This window comes from Centropristis striata, chromosome 19, assembly GCF_030273125.1.
Source record: "Centropristis striata isolate RG_2023a ecotype Rhode Island chromosome 19, C.striata_1.0, whole genome shotgun sequence".
Taxonomy (NCBI): Eukaryota; Metazoa; Chordata; class Actinopteri; order Perciformes; family Serranidae; genus Centropristis; species Centropristis striata.
Window position 1 is genome coordinate 29,153,356 of NC_081535.1, and position 17,475 is coordinate 29,170,830.

Sequence of the window (17,475 nt, forward strand, 5' to 3'; positions counted from 1 at the left end):
AGAGAAAGAGGGGAGAAGAGAGAGAAAGAGGGAGAGAGAGGTGGAGAAAGAGAGAGAAAGAGGGAGAGAGAGGTGGAGAAAGAGGGAGAGAGAGAAAGAGAGAGAGAGATTGAGGCAGAATGTGACAGAAAGACAAAACAAGTTCACCAGGAACTGTAATTTTTATTTATCGTAAACAATGAAACATACAACATTTTATGAAAATAAATACATCCTTCAAATCTGAGGAGCTGAGGAATCTCATCTTGTCTTTACATACGTTTCCTTCATCGCAGGCATGATTTTTTTATTTTTATTAGTTCAAATGTAATTTCAAGTAATCTGTTACATTTGGCACAAACAGAGGTTTTACAGTGGCGTGGCAGGACGGTGAGTGAACCACAGAGGAGGAAATAAATAGGAAGGAAGGAAGCAGAACATAATGCAGAGTGATGAGGTGAGTGTTTGTAATAAACGTGTGGGTCCTCCCTTCTGTCTGCATGCTGATAAACATTCCCGCGTCGTCTTAAAGTCGCTGCTCAACTCAAGATAAAAGTGCAGAAGCATGCTGAGCCTCTGTGATCTGTGTCTTTACTAACAGAAAAACATTTGACACCAGAGAGACAGCCACTAATGTTTTAGTCACAGTTAATAAAATCAGAAACATCTTATATCCCTAAAACCAGAAATATCCCTAAAACCATTCAGCTATCGTAAACATCTTAAATTATCACCATGTTTTCTTCTTTTTTTCACCAGTCACAGGTTATAATGAACTGCAGGAAACATTCTGAAGGAATATTTTTGGGAAATAAGCTTCTTCTAGTTGTTGCTGAGAGTTACACATCTGTAAATATGCTGCTGGTTAGCTTAGCTTAGCATAAAGACTGGAAACAGTGGGAAACAGCTGACTGGCTCCTTTAAAGCTTACGACAGTCACTGTGCTCAAACAAGAAGTAGTGCAGCACATTTGATGCAGAACCAAGTTTAAAACCATAAATTGTCATTTTTATATCAGGTTACTTTAGTGTCTTTATTATGCAAAACAAATGTCAAGTGTGAGGGACTTTACACACTGCAATCAAAACATATTTTATATCTTATTATATCTTGTTGCAGGTAAAGTAATCTGTGATTTAAAACATATTAATGTAAATACAAAACTTTTATTTGCAAATCCAGTTTTGGATTTTCTGAAAACCTGAAATTTTGGATTTGCATTCATACATATTTAATTGTAATGTTTTTTTTACTTGTCATTAGTCATTTTTAAATTGCAGCTTTGCTTTGACAATCTATTTAAAAAAAATTTTTTTTTTTCATTGCATCATAACAAGTACCTCCATATTTTTACACTTTTTACACATTCAAATTTGCTGAAAAAACATTCTGATTTGCATTAATACGTTTTGAATAACACATTTATTTTACCTGAAATGTTTTGACTGCAGCGGCCGCAGTTTTGTTGTCCAAAATGTTTTTGGATTATAATAGTGACACAAAAGTAACCTGATATGAAAACAACAAGATGTGCCAGATTATTTCTTGTTAGAGCACAGTGACTCTCTCAGACAACTCTCAACAAAAACGTGAATACACTTACTTCTGAGATTTTTTTATTATTTGCACCAGAGTTTGTTTTTCTTAACATTTATGTCTTTGTCAGACTAATATTTTTTACGTTCAATAAATGGCTCAAATATTTTGGTAGATGCAGAGCATGTTGACATGATTTTGTAATTAACAAAATAAAATAGAATAAAAAAAGGAGCTAAAACTTTCGTAAAAATTAATTATTGCATAAATTCATACATTCAATACATTGCTTTTCTATAAGTGTCCGTCACTGTGAACACGAGGTCGTCATGGTAACAGTGTTGTCATTGTGCGCTCAGCTTAAAGATTATGCCTGATAACAGGTCTGATATGTAAATATATTGAGGAAGAAAACACGTCAATGCAAAGTGTTGTGGGTCAAAGGTCAAGCCGGAGTCTCGTGGGGTGTAAACCTGCAGCGACGCTGAAGCTCGTCTGAAGCTGGACAGGTCCGATGTGAGCGGAGGGAGGTTACTATATTCCTGAGAACGCTTCCAGACCGAACGCCGTGTCCAGTAAACGCTGCAGCTCCGTGAGGTGAGTGTGCTTGTTCCCGGTGGCTGGAGCTGCTGCAGGGTCACGACCCGCATACCTGCAAACACACACACACACACACACACACCAATGAGCCTACAGAACATACTACATACCTACAGAGCACTCACAGCAGAGACACTTAGGCCGCGTTCAGACTGCAGGCGAATCTGATTCAAATCAGATTTTTAGGGCTGACTGTCCACACTATTTTTAGCAAGTGTCCAAATCGGATATAGCTCTGTTCAGACTGGGCCACATTATTGACTGATCTGACAGGTTGCCATAGTAACGGCGTCAGAGCGTCCGACGTCGTCACCGCGTCAGACGTCATATAATTGCGAGAGCGACAACATCAACAACAACAAACATGATAGAGGCATGTCACCTCAGTATATTGGCCTTATCACTGTCCAGTAGAGGTGCAGAACATCTCAGACGCACCAGGGGAGAAACCGGGAGGATGGACGCCCCCGCCGGGCCCGCATGAGTCGGGCGCGGCTGCCGGTGGACACCTCATCTCTGCGCTGCCCGCGCTAAGCGTGCCGCGCAGAGTGACGTCACGGACAGTCAAAACCGATCTGAGTGTTTGGAGCGGTTCAGACTGAGACGCATCTGTCCAAATGCGATCTGAAGCTACCTCTCGAAGGTGGTTTCGATCCGGTTCGCAAAAATCGGATTTCATGTGATTTGTGACTGTTCAGACTTCAAAAGAGCCATCCAGTTCCAATCAGGATGGGCTAAAAATCGGATTTTGGCTGGCAGTCTGAATGCGGCTTTATTAGGCGTGTTTCCACTGAGTGGCTGAGTGTTTTGGCTCCGCCCACTAGTTAGTTCCCCTCGGCCTCTGTTCCCATACAGGTACTTTTGTAGCGGCTAACCAAAGGAATTACTACTATTCAGACCCCTCTAGAGACTCTTTTTCAAAAAAGCGACTAGCGATTGGAGATTTTTGGAGACTCGTTCCTACTCTTCTTAACGAGTAGCACCATCCCAAAGCACTCACAAGCGGCCCAGTCATCCCGCAGCGGTCTCTCGAAACGAAATCGACGCCTCAACCGTATCAAATCAGCATCAACTAGTTGGTAGCGGCTCAGATCAGCCGCTAACCAGTGAATTTGGGCGGATCCTCTCTACCAAGCCACACACATAGCAGCTCACTAGAGGGAAGAGTACCTAATGGACACAATGTCAGGATTGAAGCAGAACTCACCAGACGGGGCGGGAGCGGTCGATGGTGGTGCGGATGCGGGGCTTGACGTAGTCGTAGTAGCCCTGGTTCTTGTGCTCCTCCTGACACCAAACCAGATCAGCATTTGGAAAACGGTCAGTCTCAGCTTTCACCAGGTCAAACGGGAAGGGCGAGAGCTGAAATTAGAGAGGGTAATCTGATGTTAAGAATTTTTCAACGAAACTTGTGAAACTTACCCACAAGTCTCCTCTTCACAGCTTACACCCCAACTTTTTGCTGATATTATGCAGTTTTAGGCCACATTTTTCTTGTGCATTAAAATGTGTTAAATCCCCCAAGTGTAGTTGAATATTTCTGCATACTGGGGTCCTGAAACAGGCTTTGAACATAGATCAGGAATGAATGGAAAGCTGAGACTTATCACACATTACTCATGTGTGATGATGTTAGTCCGCATAGTAGCATTTCATGCAGTGAAACTCGAGCTCACTGTATAAAATGACCTATTAACCCATTGATGCCTGACAAGCGGATATGTCGTTTTGTAGTATTTGTATAAGCTCTCAAATACTTTTTGAATTTCATTTCTATCTGCTACAGAGGCTGAAAAATCTATTATTTAGTAGAAGCGTTGACACTTCTGTTGAATTTCCAGATAAACTTCAGGTTTTAGGGGCTGATTTTAAAATCGCCCAGAGGTTTTACAGGCGTTTTAGGCCTCAGTGGGTTAATATGTGTAACAAATGTAGCTGCCTTCATTAGAAACCAGGCAGGTTTTTATCACTTAGCTAATCTCATTACACCTGCTCTGTGTGTTCACATGCACTATTCCCTCCACTACAGTCTAGTTTTTACTCCCAGCTGAGGCTACACAGCTCCTTCACTCTGACGTTTACCTGTTCGATGCGGACGACAGCTACAGACTCGTCCATGCCTCTGTTCTGGCGCTCTCTGATCAGTTCATAGTAGATCTTTCCGGTGCAGAAAATGATTCTCTTCACCTTTTCTGGGGCAGCAGCTGCAGGCCCGTTATCTGGGATGATTCGCTTAAAGTGGGTGCCTGCAGGAAAACAAACGCAACAAAACATTAAATAACACAACAAGAGATTTTTCTTATATTTCAGAACATTTACATCTTTTCTGTAGATACCGACCTGGAAGCATGTCATCAAAGCTGGACCTGGCCTCAGGATGGCGCAACAGAGACTTGGGAGTGAACACTATCAGCTGAAGAGATAAAAAGGAGAGCATGCTCAGTGACCTTGAACTACATTATCTTGTGCTTTTGAGTCACGTTTCATGGTGTTCCACTTACAGGCTTCCTGAAGGGCTGCAGGATCTGTCTGCGGAGGACGTGGAAGTAGTTTGCAGGCGTGGAGCAGTTCACGACGATCCAGTTACACTCGTACAGCTGATGCACCGCAAAGTCCTCGGACAGTTTCTGACACGAAAAAAGTATTACAGTACAATTATTTAGTGACCTCTGTTATCATTCTTTGTCTTACTTCTACTTTGGGAACAATCATGCTGTTCATGCTGCTTTTTATTACTATGGATTTAGTGAGCTTTGTTTTAGGTTATATTTGTTCACATTTGGCAAATTAATACAATGTCGAATAAGCTATTAAATCTTCTTTTTTACAGGGTTCTGAAGTTTAGGGACTCTTTTTTACAAGTACAAGTCAAGCAAGATGACTTTAATATCTAATCATGAGGTCAAAATGATATCTGTGGAACATCAGACAAGCTTCGCCCTGCAGCTGCAAAAGAAATCTGGTGAAAACTGGTCACTGTCTATCAAAGTCACTTATTATCTATCTGCCATCTATCGCCTTCATGTTTTAGTCTGTTTGTTTACATTTAATTTGTATTATACAGACACACAACCCCATGGATTAAAAAGTCTGAAAGAAATCAGAACGTATTAAGAGCGGCCACATAAAAAAATGAATATAACTGGACAAACTGATGTTGTTTGTATCTGTGTTTCTATTCTTAGCATGCAGATTGTTTCTGACACAAACTCACGGGGAAAACATCAGGGTCATCGTTGCACATCTGCAGGAACCTTTCAGGACGGGCTGACGAGTGCTCCGGACCCTGAGAGAAAAAGATCAAAATTAGAAACCAATTAAGAATTCACAAGTTATATGTCTTTAAAAAGCTCCTGTGAGAATACGGTTCAGCGCTGATTACAAGGTGACATTACAGCATCACAAGACAGAGATCATTCAGACAAAGGTTATTATAGTTAACGAAAACTAACGAAATAACGAAAACTAGAATTGAAAAAACATTTTCTTTAACTGAAATAAAATAAGAGAGTTTTAAAAAAAAACATAACTAACTGAAACTGTATTTTGTGGTTACAAAACGAACTAAAATTATAGTAAAAATGTCCTTCGTTTTCGTCTTTGTCAACTTCTTTCATACATAAACCTTTTTGGTTGATATGAAATCTATTTCATCTATCTGGTTTTATGACTTAATAAACTTATTGGGGCTGAGATGGATCAGACAAAGGAAATAAAGGAACATTTATTGTGACCTTGTTGAATCTCAAACCCAACAAATACCCCATTACAACAAGACTAAAACTAACACTAAAACTAATAAAAACTAAACGAAAACTAAGCATTTTCTAAAAAAAAAAAAAAAAAGAATTAAAACTAGCAAACTCACTCTAAAAACTAATTAAAACTAACTGAATTTAAAAACAAAAATTGACAACGAAATTAAAACTAAAACTCATGAAAAATCCAGAACTATTGCAACCTTGATTCAGACAGAGACAAATGCATAAAGTTGCAGATCAAGTTTCTCAGCTCCTACCATTCCCTCCATGCCGTGAGGAAGCAGCAGCACGATGCCGTTCTGTCTGACCCACTTGGCCTGACCGCAGCTGATGAACTGGTCGATGATACACTGAGCCGTGTTGTGGAAGTCTCCGAACTGGGCTTCCCACAGCACCAGCGCGTTGGGACTGGCCATGGCAAAGCCTAACTCAAAACCTGCACACAGAGGACAGAAACAGAGCAGCTGCAGAAATGAGCAAATAAAATACTTAACAACAAGTACACAGTTTTGTTCTCCAACTTAACTTCTGGAATAATTACAGGTGCATCTCAATACATTAGAATATGATGGAAAAGTAAATTTCCAGTAGTTCAAGTCAAACAAGCCCAACCAAGTATTGAGTCATATAGATGGACATACTTTTCAGAGGCCAACAAATCTATTAATATTCAAAGTTTTTGGAGACACTGAATTTTAGGTCTTCATTAAATGTAAGCCATTATCATTATAATTAGAAGAAATTAAATAAATCAAGACATGAAATGTTTCATTGTGTGAGTAATGGGTCTATATAATGTGTTATTTCGACTTTTTGATTCGAATTACTGACATAAATAAACTTTTCTATGATATTGTAATTTATTGAGATGCACCTGTAAATCAGGCCTCATGAGGTCCAATCTCTTTGAGGCTATCTTAAAATATAACCAGTATTTTTTGGAGTAAAATTACCCATCTATCACAGTCACAAGATGTTTGAAAAGGACCAACAGTTTCTACTGAGGGTGTGTGTTCAGGGTGTGTGTGTTTGACTCACCGAGGACTCCGTACTCGGACAGAGAGCTGTTGCAGACGGTGTAAGGAGCTTGGTCAGGGGAGATGTAGTTCATCGGGATGCAGATCCTCTTATCAACGTTCTGGTCGTGGAGAACGTGATGTCGATGGCTGTGAAGCAGAATCAGAGAAAACTGTGTGAGAATCAATCAATCTTTATTTGTATAACACTTTTCATACAAAAGAAATGTAACACTAAGTGCTTCACATAAAAAAGAAAAAAAAGGAAAATAATAATAATAAAACATGATAAGAAGTAAACACTAATCTAATTACTACAAATTACTAATCAATAATAAATAAAAATATAAAAGAGAAGATGTTATAACACTAAGATGCATGAGCAGAAAAACATTTTAAAATGGTTCAAGTAAAAGCCAAATTAAAAAGATAAGTCTTTAGTCTGCTCTTAAAAATCTGAAGCGTCTCTGATGGCCTCAGGTCTTCAGGAGGCTGTTCCACCAACGTGGACCACAGTGAGAAAATGATGCCTCACCATGGGTTTTCCTTCTAGTAAAAGGATCACTGGAGCTGTATCAGAATCACTGTAAACTTCTATCTAACGTTTATTATTTAATATGTAGCGTATTAGACTTTTAAAGGACCTATGGAGACATAAAGATCTTCACGGAGAGAAATCACAAAATCCAGAGGGATAAACAAAGTTTAAAGTTTCTCTTCTGCTGTATGTTTCTACCTGAATGTGCCTCTCTCCACATCCTGTCCGCTGAGGCGTACGTGGGTTCCCTCTTTGAGCAGAGAGCCGAAGGCCATATATTCCCCGAGAGCCCAGTCACACACTCGCTGATTCACCATATTTGCACGTCCCTTTAGGATACGACTCAAACCTGCAACACGGACACACAGCATTAACCCATTGACGCCTAAAACTTCCTGTAAAACCTCTGGGCGATTTTAAAATAAGCCCCTTAAACCTGAAGTTTTTCTGGAAATTCAACAGAAGTGTCAATGCTTCTACTAAATAATAGATTTTTCAGCCTCTGTAGCAGATAGAAATGAAATTCAAAAAGTATTTGAGAGAATATACAAATACTACAAAACGACGTATCCGCTTTCCAGGCTTCAATGGGTTAAAGTACAGATCTGAAAGAGGCAGAAGGCTCAGAGGATATTTGGTTGGAACAGGAGGAGGACAGCGTCAGTACCTCCGTGTATGGTGAAGTCTTTCTCTGGGACAGAGGCAGCGATGTTTCCAATATGGCCGAGCTCTTCTTCAGTGAGGCCGGTGGACGGGCAGTTCATAGTTCTAGGCTGTCCTTCCATTGTGAAGAAATCTACAGACAGACACACAACGACATCACAGTTCATACATGCATCCAGACTATGTACTATGATCTAAAGACATGATTCATTAAACAGGTAAAAATATTAGGAATGGTTACCAGGCCACGGTGAGTCCAGCCAGTGTTTGATGTGGAGGATCTTCTCATCTTTGGAGCGAGTGTAAGCTTCCTCACAGATTTTGTCGTACATCGTTACTTCCTCCTGAAAGAGATGGATGAGAGTTTATGGATGAGTGCCTGTCTCCAAAGTAGTGACTATCTGCCTCATGTACAGTAGTGTTCAAAATAATAGCAGTCCAATGTGACTAACCAGATTAATCCAGGTTTTTAGTATATCTTTTATTGCTACATGGCAAACAAGGTACCAGTAGGTGCAGTAGATTCTCAGAAAACCAACAAGACCCAGCATTCGTGATATGCAGCTCTTAAGGCTGTGCAATTGGGCAATTAGTTGAAAGGGGTGTGTTAAAAAAAATAGCAGTGTCTGCCGTTGACTTTACAAACACAAAACTATTTTGTACAAACTTTTTTGTTTCTAGGATTTAGCAATCCTGTGAATCACTAAACTAATATTTAGTTGTATGACCACAGTTTTTTATAACTGCTTCACATCTGTGTGGCATACCTTGTTTGCCATGTAGCAATAAAAAATATACTAAAAACCTGGATTAATCTGGTTAGCCACATTGGACTGCTATTATTTTGAACACTAGTGTATGCATGTAATGCATGACAGCACTTGGCAGCCTTTGAGTTGCAGCAGCTCCATGCTGTGTTCTAGACAACTCCAAAGTTAAAAATTTCCGACCTCCTACTAGTAAAGTACATGGGAACACCACTGAGAGTTGAAGTTCTTACTTGTGACTGTGAGTAAGCTTATTTGCCTATATTTAAGTAAATTATATAGTGAAACCTGTTCTGCAGACGTTTTAAAGTACAAAAGTCCCGTAAAATAAAGTCTGTAATAGCATCTGTTAGCTCAAGCATAATTTTTCCTCCATTTTTTTACTTAAATATACCGGAGGCTGCACTGCTGACAGTTAAACTGTTTATACACATCACAAACACAAACACACACACACACACACACACACAAATAAAAGATCATTTTGTCATAGTCAGTCATGTTTTTTTGTTGACATTTGACGTTGTGCACCCTTTAAGGTCAGAAGTTTAAAATTTAAGCAGGAAACTCAGACTTTCGACCACAGCATAAGAAAAGGTAGAAGGCGTTTGTTTGCCACATTGGATTAAATTAATTCCTCTAAAATTCACAATCATTTCGGATATGTAGATTAATTATGAACAGTAACACATTTAACTGCCAGGAAAACATATCTCAATCTCAGGCACTTATAATACTAAGTATGTAGTTTTTTGTTCTTCTTAGGATGGAACTCAAACAGTGTGACAAACAGATAACCATCATGAAATATGGTGTAAAGATAATTAATGAAAGCTCCTGCTCTCCCTGTTTACTAGTTTGGAATGTCACGTCTGAAGATGGTGTCAACTAAATATTTGACATATGTAAAGAAGATATGAGGAAGCACTTCATGCTTATTTGAACTGCTGCTTCTTAAGAGGAATAGCCCAGCTGACAGGATGAACTGCTTTGAAATATGTTGTCTTCAGAGTACAGCACTTCATTCTCTTCTTTTACTTGTGTAGCTCCTCACACGGATTACACGGAAGTCTATAATCCAGTCTGAAAAATATAATTTTTTCTGTCTCCTTCCTGCTATTCACAAAAAAGTGTCTGAAAGAAAAATCTTTTTCATTTGCACCTAACTCTCACAAAGGTGTTTTTTTTTGCCTGGTTTTCTATGCGTCAGGCTATTTTATCACCTTTTCATTCAGACAGTAGAGATGCTCATTGTGTCTGACGGGGCAGAGACATCTGTCAGTGACGTCTTTCCCACCGCTGACAAAGAAACCTGAGTTTTTCTCACTCATTTTGCAGAATGAATAAAGCTTTTTCTGTCAGAATACAAAAGCTTCCTCTGAGCAGAAACAGCACCTTCAGACTGAGGATGGCCTCAAGGTAAATGTGACGCGTTTTTTGAAGTGTCAGTATAGAGAATTGATCAGACACAATATGCAGGACTGTGACATCAGAAGCATATTTGACAAGCGTTATCTATCTGCAGCAGCTCTGGTTGTTTACCTCGTATGCCTGTGTCGTGATGACTCCCTCTGCAATGACTTTCTCAGCAAACTTCTTCAGCACACTTTTCTGCTTCTTGATCTGCTTGTACATCAGCGGCTGGGTGAACATCGGCTCGTCCATCTCATTGTGCCCGTTGCGTCTGTAACACACCTGAACGTGAGGAGGAAAGAGTTAAGGCGTGATTTCCTTAACACATATTTCTCTCATTGACACAAACAATAACATTTTTATTAAATATGATGTAAAATGTGTATGTTTGTCATTGCTGACTGTCTCCCTAGCTGTGCTTTGGTATATTACCACGTCTTGCATTGGCAGATACACCACTGGTCAAAAGTTTTAGAACACCCCAATTTTTCCAGTTTTTTATTGAAATTCAAGCAGTTCAGGTCAAATGAACAGCTTGAAAGAGTACAAAGGTAAGTGGTGAACTGCCAGAGGTAAATAAAAAAAGGTAAGGTTAACAAAAACTGAAAAATAATGTACATTTCAGAATTATACAAGTAGGCCTTTTTCAGGGAACAAGAAATGGGTTAACAACTTAACTCTATGGAGTCTGGGGCTATGTTGTCCATTTTTAAATTCTTTTCATGTCTTTATAAGTCATTTTGTGTCTTTTTGTGTCTTCTTTGGTCATTTTGTTTCTTTTTTTGTCATTTTGTGTCTTTTTTTAGTCCTTTAGTCCAACATAAAATGTGATTTTGAATCTTTTTTTTACTTTCAAAACACTATCATGCTCAATAAAGAATTTTAAATGTTGCAAATGTGCATTAATTTTAGAGTACACTGAGACATTAAACTGCATAATTTTCAATTAAATTCTGGAAAAGTTGGTGTGTTCTAAAACTTTTGACCAGTAGTGTATATTTCCCAGTGTTTTCACTACATGCATTCAACAGCAGCGCAGTGATGATAAGTGCTCATTTGAAAATTTCCCCAAATGCAATAAACTCGTTATCTCTACTTTAAGCAATCAGATTCGGGGACAAGAGAGGAGTATTAGTCCAACACGCCCAGACTTTGTCACTGTTTATCAATCTGCTACTGATAATTTGTTGGTCAAAAGAGCATTTGGCAGCAACGAAGGCTCTGCTACATTCAAAGTTTCCTCACAACTAGTTGCTCGAACTCCCAGACCTGTCAGAAGCTGTAGCTGTTGCAGGAAAAGGTCAGTAGATGATTAAAATGTCTTGGCAACCTGTGACTTCATTGTTCAATGGAAAAAAACTGACCAGGTCTACGACGACGTCTTTATGGAAGGTGTTCCTCCACTCGGCTGCCACTTTACACACATACATCACAGCCTCTGGGTCGTCTGCGTTCACGTGGAAGATGGGAGCGTTGACGACTCGAGCAACGTCTGTAGGATAAGGAGACGAACGTGCCATCCTGGGATCTGTGGTGAAACCGATCTGTCCAGAATAGAGAAATAATCACTACATTAACAGCTATTATAAAACTTAAAACAGTAAGAATTACCCTGCTTTAATGCTATTTCAATCTGTATGCGATAAAATGATTCAACAAAACTTTAAGGAAACAAATTCAAGCACTTTTCAGCCATTTCCAAGAGTAATTTTGAAGCTTCTCCAGCACCTTACAGCTGTTGGAAATGACATATTTATATACAGTAGATTCAGTCAATGCAGTTCACTGATTAATTAACTTCTTCATCATTTTAAATGAGATGTTGCTGAGCTATAAACAACCAACTAAATATACAGTCATGGAAAAAAATATTAGACCACCCTTGTTTTCTTCAATTTCTTGTTCATTTTAATGCGTAGTACAACTAAAGGTACATTTGTTTGGACAAATATAATGATAGTAGATAATAGTTTAATATAAGAGCTGATATCTAGACATTTTCCATGGTTTTCTTGGTAATGTTTTTGGTTATTATCAATAAAACCATGGAAAATGTCTAGATATCAGCTCTTGAATTAAACTCTTATGAGCTATTTTTGTTGTTATCATTATATTTGTCCAAACAAATGTACCTTTAGTTGTACCAGGCATTAAAATGAACAAGAATTTGAAGAAAACAAGGGTGACTGGATGCTTCAGGTTCCAAAAACTATTCCAGTAAACTCTTCAGATGATTCAAGAATATGCTGGAGGACATACTGGCATGACAGCGTGCTAGTTCACAGCGTGTACCTGGTTGTTAACCACCACGTGTATGGTGCCGTGTGTGGTGTAGGACGGCAGGTCAGACAGGTGGAACGTCTCGTACACGATACCCTGGCCTGCAAACGCAGCATCGCCGTGAAGCAGAATCGACATCACCTGTGAAACCATTCATCAGGTTACAAACATGGTAGGCATAAAAAATAATAAAGTGGCTGCACACTCTAACTCTGGTGTGATGATTTGTTTGGTTTAACAATAAAAACCAGGGTGCATCCATAAAAACATGTCACGAGCCAGTGGTGGAAGAAGTATTCAGATCTTTTACTTAAGTAAAAGTACTAATACCACACTGTAAAATTACTCCACCACAAGTAAAAGTCCTGCATTCAAAAATTACTGAAGTAAAAGTACAAAAGTATCAGCACAAAAATGTACTTAAAGTATCAAAAGTAAAAGTACTCATCATGCAGAATGGACCCACTCAGATTGTTTTATATGTTCTAAATATATTATTACATAATTTGTATTGATGCTTTTATGTAAGCAGTGCTTTAATTTTGTAAAGATGGGGCTCATTTTAACTATTTATTATACTGTTATGAGATTTAAGGTTTTTTTTAAATTACAAAAACTATAAATTGATCATGTATTTTATGTTGAATCTCTATCTGTAAAGTAACTAAAGCTGGCAGCTAAATGTAGTGAAGTAAAAAGTTCAATATTTGCCTAAAAAGTTAGTGGAGTAGAAGTAAAAAGTTACAAAAAATGGAAATACTCAAGTAAAGTACAAGTACCTAAAAATTGTACTTAAGTACAGTACTTGAGTATATGTACTTAGTTACTTCCCACCACTGTCACGAGCAAAGACTTTTTTTCCATATGTTGATATTAAACTGAGCGTACCCTCTTGCCCTCAGTGTCTCCGCGGTAGAACTGCTCCGCTTTGGTCTTTCCCTGCACCACCGGGTCCACCGCCTCCAGGTGGGACGGGTTGGCCATGAGTGACAGCGTGATGTAGCGGTCGCTGACCCGGTTCATCCTCTTGTGGTACATCCCCAAGTGATATTTCACATCACCAGAACCCTGAGAGCACAAAGTCAGCTAACAGTTAAAACAACAGTTCTGACTGCCAGTTAATCATTAGTGTAATTTATTCAGTGAAGCAGATTTCAGCTATTAACTTTTTAATGATTTTAATAGAATATCTGGGTTTGGGTGAGGGTAATTTTTTTCCAAATTTTCTGGCATTTTATAAACTTAACAAAAAGTTAATGAACCAAGAGATTAATTGGCAGTGAAAATAATCAGTACTTGCAGCCTTAAAACCACTGAAACGACTTTAATCACAGTCTGCTCTGCTCTCAGCAGGAAATGTTCAAACCTCATCAGCAGCCTCTAGTTTAGAGTCGAACTGGCAGAAGATTTGGTCCAGCTCCTTCCGGATCACATTTGCCAGCACGTTCAGCCTCCCTCTGATAATGAAGAAAGACACATCAGCAAGAAACATCCATGTGTAGGCTATTTCAACTTTCATATCTACAGTCATGGAAAAAAATATTAAACCACCCATGTTTTCTCATTGCTTTCTTGTTTATTTTAAATGCCCGGTACAACTGAAGGTACACTTGTTTGGACAGATATAATGATAACAACAAAAATAGCTCATAAGAGTTTAATTTAAGAGCTGATATCTAGACATTTTCTGTGGTTTTCTTCATAATGATTTTGGTTATTATCAAGAAATCTGTCATTGGAGAAGATGTAATGATGTTGTTTACCTGTGAGGCATCCCCAGGATCACACTCTCCACTCCGCTCTGACTGGAGTGGTCGATGATGGTCTTAAGAGCCGGGATGAGCGATTCACACCCTTCCAGGCCGAATCGTTTCTCCGAAGACCACTTCCTCTGGAGGAACTCCTCAAACCTGTGCACAGATGGTGGTGCTGCTGCTTCACATTGTGGCTCAGAACACGTATCCCCCTCCTCCAAAAACACCTCGCCCTGCAGCCTTTTGCTGTTTTTTTAAGTTAACGACTGAGGTGTGTTGAGGAATGTGAAGAGACAAAGACAGACCTTGTGGATCGGATCATTCTGGCCAGAAGAGTCTTCTTCTCCTCCAGACTGAACTGCATGATTCCTGGAGTCTCGAACTTGCGTCTGATCCACTGGCACTGCTCCACATCGTTAATAAACATAAACTCTACTCCGATATGTTGACAGTAGGCCATCTATAAGAGAGATTGAAAGGTTTCCTTTTAATTCACAGGTCTAGTTTTAGGCATGGTTTGTCCTGTAAATCTATAAGCTGCACACAGTGTTTAGCTGTCAACAACTACGATTTATTTGCCATCTGACATATTATTGATTCATTTTAAAATGGGGTGTAACGATTTCCACCCTTAATCTAAACATGGCAGGATCAGGGATCTCCCCGTTGCCTTGCTTGTGACTTGAGATTTAAAAAAACAACAACAGGTGCCAGGAACTGCCTGAGTCAGAGATGACAGAAAAACAACAGAACTGGAAAAACCTCTTGCTTTCCTGGACTCAGCAGTGTGGCAACATTTTAACTTCTCCGTGAGTCACGTAATCAATGTACACATCGTTGACAGAAAAAACAGTTTTGCTTTTGTAGATCTACTTAGATGCTAAATAGTGTTGTCTTGGTACTTGCAATGATAGAGTTGAAACGAATCAAATCTAAATTTTAAAACAGCAAACGGGAAATTAAAGATGTTCTTAGAGTTTTCTTATTGATTTTGTTATTTTTACTTTTTTGGTGCAGCACTGTAAACAACAAACAAACAACAAACAAACAAACAAGGGGCTGTACAGTGTCATAGTGGTTAACACTCTTGTTCAACATGTTCGACTCCAGCCTGCAGCTCTTCTGTGTGGAGTTTGCATGTGTCCCGGTGTCTCCCCGGGTACTTCGGCTTCCTCACACTTAGGTTTAATTGTGAATGAGAGAGTGATTGTCTGTCTCTGTGTGTCAGCCCTGTGATAGTCTGGAGACCAAGGAGTCAAGGGTGTACCCGGCCAGCTGGGATCGGCTCCAGCACCCGCCGACGGTTAAGGATAATGAATTGAAATGAAATTCTAAACAAAGATATTACTAATCCTGTTTTGTGAAGCACTTTAAACTGCATCTGTGCATGACAGGTGCACAAAAAATAAAAGTATTTATAGTATAAGAAATGTATTTCTTATTTTTTATTTTATTTATCTATTTTTATCTATATGTCCATGTATATATATATATATATATATACATACAGATATATATATATATATATATATATATATATATATATATACATACATACATACATATATATATAAATACATATATATATATATATATATATATATATATATTCTCTTTTTTTCTTTTTAGACAAGCCTGTAGTGTGTTTCTACCATGTATTTTATTTTTATTTACTTTTTCAGTTCTTTTTGTGCAAATAAAGAACGAAAGGTGCAGCATTAAACTAAATAACATTTTGGAGCAATCCCTAATCACATGGGGGATAAACAGTTTACTTTTCACTTCTGCTAACATTGTGAGTAAGGGCGTTTGGCTTGGGTGGGGGTCTGTGTTCTCTGAGTGTTCTTTCAGTTGTTACAGGAATGTGGACCCATTTAAATTTTTTTACCTCCAGGCGTCGAATGATCTCTTTGAGAGGCAAAGAGCTCTCGCTGCCACCGATGAAGGTGGTGGTTGGGAGCCGGAACACCTTGTCCAAGTCGGATTCAGCCAGCCCGTAAAAACCTGTTGTACAGACACTAACATGAGGAACAAACGAGCAAAAGCAAGCACAGGCATGCAACCCAGGTAAAGGTGGGGAGGGGGAATAGGGGAGAGAGTGGGAAAAGAGTATTCAAGAAACGAATAGTTCAGGAGACTGACATAAAACTACGAAAACAGAGGAGCAGCAAAAAAAATAAAAGAAATAAAAAGCGGGGGACAGGAAACATCACTGAACTCAAAATTTCCTGGAATTTGTGATCCCTGCTGCTTTATTTTCATCTTTACTATTTTGACTCCTGGAGCAGCTGTCTAATCGGTCAGATTAGTCCAAAATGCTGCAGCCGGACTCCAGACAGGAATAGAAAGATAATATTATAGTCCTTTTGAGCTTCAATCTACCATCATTTCTGCAATTCCCTCTACACGGATATCACCCAGACTTCTCTCTATCACCTTCAGTTGGTCAAAATAATGCTGCTAGGATTATAACCAATTTAAGTAAACAAGATCATGTAAATCCAATCCTGGCCTCTATGGATTTTGATTTTAAAATGTTATTGTTGACATTCGAGGCTGTAAAAGACCAGAGCCCTGTGCTACGACACTAGCTAAACCTATACTAAGGAGATATACCCAAAGTAAACAAGGGTAGCTTGTTTATCCAGCTTCACTTCACCAACAAACGCAATCAGGCTAAGTGGTCCTACGACACTGGTACTCAGTAAATTAATCCAATCTAGTTATGTGCGCGCCCACACATGGGGCAGTGTTTGCAGCTAATGACCATTTAGAAACATGGCAGAGACTACTGTGTTTCACAACTGAAGAGAAAGCTATAATAATAGACAAGCTGATAAATGATTCAATTGTTCTTTAAAGGAAATAGGGTAATTTACTTTTTTTTTTAAGAGAATCTCAAAAAAGAATGAAAATGGTCAAAGTGGTGTTATTTAAAAATATTTTTTTAACATAGCAACACATCTTCACATTTTAGAGGAACCATTGAATGTTTTGCAGTTTTTGCAAAAAAAAAAAAAGAAGACTAAAATGATAAAGTGCTTTTGATTAACTGACTGATTTATCGTTGCAGCTCGAAAAAAGAACACTCCAACAATTTTAAACACAAAGATCCGTTTTGATTTTCATGTTAGCGTTATGAGCTGCATGGGGAGGAAAAGTAGATTT

The 17,475-nt window shown here is 38.8% G+C and overlaps 1 protein-coding gene across 2 annotated transcripts in view; it reads right to left on the reverse strand.

The window, feature by feature from the left end:
* Positions 1–150: 150 nt before the first annotated feature.
* ogdhb (oxoglutarate dehydrogenase b) overlaps positions 151–17,475 on the reverse strand; it is a 28,151-nt gene continuing 10,826 nt past the window's right edge. The window contains exons 6-24 of one of the 2 annotated variants that reach the window (XM_059357344.1): positions 16,196–16,325; positions 14,613–14,767; positions 14,317–14,463; positions 13,920–14,010; positions 13,442–13,621; positions 12,566–12,694; positions 11,638–11,817; positions 10,403–10,555; positions 8,335–8,437; positions 8,098–8,226; positions 7,629–7,779; positions 6,915–7,042; positions 6,134–6,312; positions 5,330–5,401; positions 4,617–4,742; positions 4,456–4,528; positions 4,198–4,361; positions 3,323–3,477; positions 151–2,167 (exon numbers count right to left, since the gene is read on the reverse strand). In XM_059357344.1, coding sequence (XP_059213327.1) covers positions 2,050–2,167; positions 3,323–3,477; positions 4,198–4,361; positions 4,456–4,528; positions 4,617–4,742; positions 5,330–5,401; positions 6,134–6,312; positions 6,915–7,042; positions 7,629–7,779; positions 8,098–8,226; positions 8,335–8,437; positions 10,403–10,555; positions 11,638–11,817; positions 12,566–12,694; positions 13,442–13,621; positions 13,920–14,010; positions 14,317–14,463; positions 14,613–14,767; positions 16,196–16,325 — 2,563 coding nt within the window. In that variant the 3' untranslated portion in view covers positions 151–2,049. The remainder of the gene's footprint in view (positions 2,168–3,322; positions 3,478–4,197; positions 4,362–4,455; positions 4,529–4,616; positions 4,743–5,329; positions 5,402–6,133; positions 6,313–6,914; positions 7,043–7,628; positions 7,780–8,097; positions 8,227–8,334; positions 8,438–10,402; positions 10,556–11,637; positions 11,818–12,565; positions 12,695–13,441; positions 13,622–13,919; positions 14,011–14,316; positions 14,464–14,612; positions 14,768–16,195; positions 16,326–17,475) is intronic. The other variant, XM_059357343.1, reaches the window with a different exon arrangement.